The following is a 6557-nucleotide window of genomic DNA, read 5'->3' as shown; positions in this document are numbered from 1 at the left end:
AATAAAATATTTCCTTTTTTCAAGTAGAGTTAAAGCTGTTTATTCCGCATAGTTCCGCTGTAAAACTACAGTGCCGAACTTAAGTATTGGCACAGGATGCTCATTGTACTTTAAGGTCGATTTAAAGGCCATATTGATGACATTTTTAATAAAAATATATATTTATCAGATAGATTGATGAATTTCCTACAAAATACCACCAAATTCATTTCAACAATTTTGCAATATTATTTAAAAATAATAAAAAGACGAAAAATTCCACAATTCCGTAGAACAAAACTATTGGCACACTTAACCAGATTCTTCAAATTTGATCGATCTATCCACTTTTTTTCTTTGAAAATGCGATTTTATCTTCTTTTATTTAACAGTTTTCGTTTCTAAAACTATTAATGTCAATTTGTAAAAAATGAGTACAATAATTATCAATTTTGCTGAAAATGGCTAACGAAAAAAAAGGAAACAACAGAATCTGAGCGCAAAATCATGCTTCACTTGCACAATCAAGGAAAATCATATGCTGAGATTGTGGAGATTATGGAAAGAAGCCTTTTTACAATTTGGAGTATCGTGGAACGTTTTAAGGCAACATCAACACTTGAAAGTGCTAAACATACAGGTCGTCCTAGATTCTTAAGTGAGCGTAAATACAGCCATATAATCAAAAAGGTCAAGTTATGTCCAAAAATATCTTCAACACAGGTTGCTGCAGAGATTAAAGAAGAGTTTGGGAATGAAGTTCACGCAGCAATAGCCAGAAGAGTGCTCCAGAAGACAAACTATAGTTGTCGTATTGCTAGGCGTAAACCATTTATTTCATCTGTGAACCAAAAGAAGCGTTTAGAATATGCTGTTTAGGAATTTACGTAAGCCACATGATTTTTAGCACCAAGTGCTATTCTCTGATGCAAACAAATTTAATATTTTTCGCTCTGATGGCCGTCAAACGGTATAGAAAAAAACCAATAAAGAGCTGGAAAAACAAAATATTGCTTCAATAGTAAAACATGGTGCTGGAGAGGTAATTGTGTGGGGTTGTATGTCCGCTTCAGGGGTTGGAGAGCTGGTGTTCATTGACGAAATAATGGACAAAGTTAAATATACGGATACACCTCAGGAAAAGTGCAGAAAAGTTAAATTTACCATTTTCATGACATGACAATGATCCCAAACATTCGGCCTATACTGGACGTATGTGGCTTTCATACAATATTTCGCATGTCTTACTACACACTCCACAATCTCCGGATTTCAACCCAATAGAGCATCTGTGGGAAGAGCTAGATAAGCGAGTGAAAAAGGCATTAGTTGAAGAATGGCAAAGTATTGGGTCAGATATCACAAACAAGTTGGTGGATTCATGCCTAAGCTAATCGAGGCAGTTATAAAGCAAAACAATATATTAAATTTTCCAATATTGCTTCGTAAATGAAATGTTTTTTTAGCTTTTAATGAAGTGTGCCAATAATTTTGTTCATTGAAGTTAAGTATTTTCATGTAGTTTTGTTATTAATAAATAGTGGTATTAAATTGTTGAAATGATGTTGTTTATATTTTGTAGGAAATTCATCAGTCTATCTGGTAAATATATTTTTTGATTAAAAATCTCTACAATACGGCCTTTAAATAGTCCTTAAAGTACAATGAGCATCCTGTGCCAATACTTAAGTTCGGCACTGTATATTCGAGTTAATCTTTCAAGTGTTCATTTCAAGGTAAATCAAAAAAATCTTGCGCATTCTTGCGACCGCCATAAATTTTTTCACTTTTTCAGTATGACTTCTACTTTTTCACGAAAGAAAATTTTTGAAGAATGGGTAAAAACTCCCAAAATACTTTGCGAAAAAAAGTTTTTTAATAATCGTTTATATATTTGAACTCATTTTTTATATGATTCATAAGTGAGAAGTGAACCCAACTTGATTTATTAATTTTGTCCAGTTAGATTTGCGATCTACCACACTGTGCGATGACGACATTTAGCATGAAAACGACAACGAGAATTGGAACTACGCACACTTCTTGTTCCTTCAAAACTCGCCCAAGTATGCAGAGAATTCACGAGGTACACCCTGCTACTCCTAGGATTGTGCGAGGCCAGGAACAGGCGAATACAAAACCTCTGACAACTTCACACTTCTTTACTCTGGCACGCCAGAGAACCAACCAAAAACAAGTGGTGTTGGCATACTATTGTCCAAAGAAGCCTTACATGATATCATGCACCTACAGAGATATATGATATTACTGAAAAGGACAACTTTTACAGTCATCCGAACCAAGTTATCTCTACAATACCACGAGGCAATATAGTGCTACTAATGGGCGATGTAAATGCGCAACTGGGACCCGACAACAAAGGCCATGGGAACACATGGCATCGGTAGAATGACAGAACTGAATGGAATCAGTTTGTGGTGGCCCTTTGTTCCTTATAGGAACCACAGGTCATAATAATAATTTGTAGTTCTTGGAGCTGTCATACCTATGAATCCTTAAGAGTGCCAGTCGAATGTGTCGACATCAATTTTTGGAAATACTGAACTATATACTTCAATCTAATGAATACGAAATTAATTTGGAAATCTAAAGCACATTCATATTCCATATTGGATGCAAACAACACTGCCAATTCGTTATCTCTTTCTAGAACCTTTTTTGTATCCGAAAAGTGTTCCTCTGATGAAGAATAAAACGTACCTGTATCATGTAAAATCAAATCAAATACCGAAGCAAGACAGTCTCTAGTCGAGTGTATGAGGAAGATACTTAACGTTTCCTTCTTGAAAATAATCGTTGAGTTTTTTGTCCTTTCTGATCAACTGTTAATCGTAAATATAATATCTTCACAACCACAAAAAGATTTGGATAGAATACTACTTGAGTGATTCATAGTCGTTCTGCATGTTTCGAACAAAAGCACACGGAATTGGACAAGGGCTTCCTTATGACATATTCATATTATCTCAGCCTAAAGCGATGGATTGTGATTAAAATAAATGAGTGGTAGATTGTCGTTCATCGAGTAAAGTGATGCTTATTCAAATCTACGAAAAATTAAGCAAGGAAGAACTATCCAAGTGTCATGCAAATTTATAAAATTCAAACTAAAGAGTGGTCTTACTTTGATCATTGAGTTTAGAGTAGCTTGTTCAAAATCTGGCAAAATAACTGACCCTTCACATGAACACGAAATATTGTCATAATGGATGGCAATATTAATGACTTGTGTGGTTTGATAAATTACTCAGAGTTGTCTACAATTTCTTCACTTGGATGGGGACTAGAATTCTGTCTCTAAGTCTTCCACAATGTTGGAAGATAAGAATACGACAATAATTTATATTCCACCGCCAATTCCTTCTCTCCTTATAGAACAGCCTGCATAATGGAAGAAGAAGAGATATCGAGAAGCTGATCTTTTTGGAGAAGAAGGGCTTTGGAGTGATATAATCAATGTGATCTGAATAAATATCCACACTTTGTTCCCCATTCTAGCTTCCTGCGAAGAAACGAGCCGAAAGGTCATCCAAATACCAAAGTCGATTAGTTCTGTTCTTCTAGAGAGGTCTGTGTAATGGAAAACTGGAATGCGAAACGGGAAAAATCTACATTCCAAGATCGAGAAGCTGATATTTTTGGATAAGAAGGGCTTTGGAGTACTATAATCAATATGCTCTGAAATATTATACACACTTTGTTCCCTATTCTGGAATCGTGTAACCGAAAAGGTTTCCTGCAAAGAAGGAAGAAAAGAATATCATAATATTTTGGGAGCCGAAAAGTCATCCAAATACCACAGTCAATTCGTTCTTTCCTTCTATAGTGATCTGTATAGTGGAAAACCTCCCTGCGAAAAGGGAGCAACCCTCCATCCGAGATCGAGAAGCTAAAATTTTTGAAGAAGAAGGGCTTTGGAGTGCTATAATCAATGTAATCTGAAATATTATCCACACTTTGTTACCCATTATGGAATCGTGTAACCGAAAAGGTTTCCTGCGAGGAAGGAATATAAGAATACCACAATATTTTGGGAGCTGAAAAGACATCCATATACCACAGTTTTCTTCTAGAGTCTTCTGTATAACGGAAAATTTCCAGGTGGAGAAGGAGAAACCCCTTATCCGAGATCGAGATGCTGATCTTTTTGGAGAAGAAGGGTTTTGGAGTGCTAAAATCTATATGGTCTTAAAGATTATCCAGACTTTGTTCCCCATTCTGGAATCGTGTAAATGTTTTCTGCGATGAAGGAAGATAAGAATATCAAAATATTTTAGGAGCCGAAAGGACATCCAAATACCACAGTCAATTCGTTCTTTCCTTCTACAGTGGTCTGTATAAAGGAAAATCTCTCAGCGAAGAAAGAGACACCCTTCATCCAAGATTGGGAAGCTTACCTTTTTGGAGAAGAAGGGCTTTGGAGTGCTATAATCAATGTGGTATTTTATAGGAGCAGAAAGGACATCCAAATACCACAGTCAGTTTGTTCTTTCCTTCTAGAGTGGTCTATGTAATGGAAAAGCTCCCTGCGAAAAGGGAGAAACTCTCCATCCAAGATGGAGAAGCTGATCTATTTGGAAATGAAGTGCTTTGGAGTGCTATAATCAATTTGGTCTTAAAGATTAAGCACATTTTTGCTACCACAAAGACTTTTAGTCCAACCCTCCATATATATAAACTTAAATAATTTTTGCATTTAATCCACATTTAATTTATAGATAACAAATTCTTCTCTAAAACCAACAACTTTAAACTGCTGCTACTTAAAATCTTTCAATATTTTTAATTGGTTATTAATACATAATGCCTTTATTTATAGCCAGTTAACTACATTTCATTCAAGTCAACTTTAATGCGAGCTCTCGTAAAAGCCACTTTAATTATTGAACATTAAACAAAGTCATATATCAAAAACTAATTAACTACTGAGCTGAAATGAGAATTTAACAATAAATTATAAAGTTTATGATCTCCCACATACATATTTATGAAACAGTCAAACTAGTCGTCAGCATCAGCAACAGCATCATCGCCATCATCATCATCATCTTCTCCTCCTGTTTTGGAGCCACAACAATAAAGGGAACCTCTTTTAATGTGGTCACACGATGCCATACTATAGTAGTTAATAATTCCTTTGACTGTGTTTTATTTTATGTTTCATTAAACAAAAAATCTGATAAGGAACCAAAAAAAAAAACTGAGCTAAACGAAAAAAGTGAACAAAATAACAGAATAAAATATTAAATGAATATGATGATGGAGAGGGCGATATTATAGATGCTGCTGATAGTGTAATCGAGATAAAGGTTGCCAGATAATTGTTATTACTAATAGGGATTTAAATAAAAATTCCAGAAATGAAATATTTAATATTTCCTATGACTAATTCATAGGTTGTCTTAGATTGAATATAGTTTTGTTATTTAATGTTTTGAGGGGTATCGTATATTTGATCGTATATTTAATTTCAATCTACAGAGATTTCTAGTGATAGTAAGGCAAGATCTTTCCCGTTTCTGATTCCCAATTTTTTCGTAATTGCAGTAGCTGATCCTCCTTTTCCCTATATTATAGTGATTTCTATCCTTCCAAAATTCTATGTGGCATCATTAAATCTATTATCAAAATCATCATCACTTCACAAGAGAGCAAGAAAGCTGGAGTCCAAAACACGTAGAGAGTTTTATTGTCAAACAAGTAGTGATCATCATAATTTTGTACAGCGATAAATGAGTAAAGATATTAAGTTGACAACAGCGAATGGAAAATAAAGGGCCAAATAAAAAAAACAACAACACTTTACAAACAGCAACAATATCAACAATGTACATAATTAAATGTCGACAATTAATCAAATTGTTGGGGACAACATGAGAGAGCTGGGAAAATTAACAGCAACAGAATACAAAAATCCTGAAATTAATATGCGTTAAAATGAAATGGTCAACAAACAAGAAACAACACAGCAACCAACGACAACAAGCAGCAATGACAACAATCGTACGAGTTACTCATTAAAAAATATCTGTTGGTCACAGCAGCAGCAACAGAAAAACACGACAACTGAAACATTTTCGTAATAAACTTGTGTTTATTTGTTCTGTTGCTGTTGCTTTATTTTTATTACGTTTTAACAAAAAAAAAGAAAAACCCTTAGCATATTCTACCATGTCCATATTGAAAACAAAGTCGTGGGAGCAATTATAATTATATTTTTTTTCTTTGCTGTATTCCAGCATCCAGAGTTATAATATTGTGGACAAACATGCAGATACATGTATAATTTACACTCCATATGTGTACGAATAAAAGATACGGATTTACTTTAAAATATTATTATTTGGTTTTTTGTTTTTCTTGTGTAAAATGTATCTTTTTTATTGCGGACTGTTATATAAGTGTGTGTAAATGAGCAGTTTATCATTTGGCTGCTACAGAAAGAACAACTGTGATTTTTATCTGTTTTTTTTCTTTTGCTGCAGCATATAATAACAATAATTCTTAAAGTGGGGGAAGGTCGTCAGCCTACAGCTCCGTCATCTCCTCTATAGGGT

At 34.3% G+C, this 6557-nt stretch overlaps 1 protein-coding gene across 1 annotated transcript; it reads left to right on the top strand.

The window, feature by feature from the left end:
- Nucleotides 1–486: 486 nt before the first annotated feature.
- LOC135955422 (uncharacterized) lies at nt 487–858 on the top strand. The gene has a single exon (XM_065505773.1). It carries the CDS (start codon nt 487–489, stop codon nt 856–858), a length of 372 nt encoding a protein of 123 aa, XP_065361845.1.
- Nucleotides 859–6557: the final 5699 nt, after the last annotated feature.

The sequence above is a fragment of the Calliphora vicina genome, chromosome 3, assembly GCF_958450345.1.
Source record: "Calliphora vicina chromosome 3, idCalVici1.1, whole genome shotgun sequence".
NCBI classification, from domain to species: Eukaryota; Metazoa; Arthropoda; class Insecta; order Diptera; family Calliphoridae; genus Calliphora; species Calliphora vicina.
Note: the sequence above shows the minus strand (reverse complement) of the source record. Positions and strands in the feature narration are given on the sequence as shown.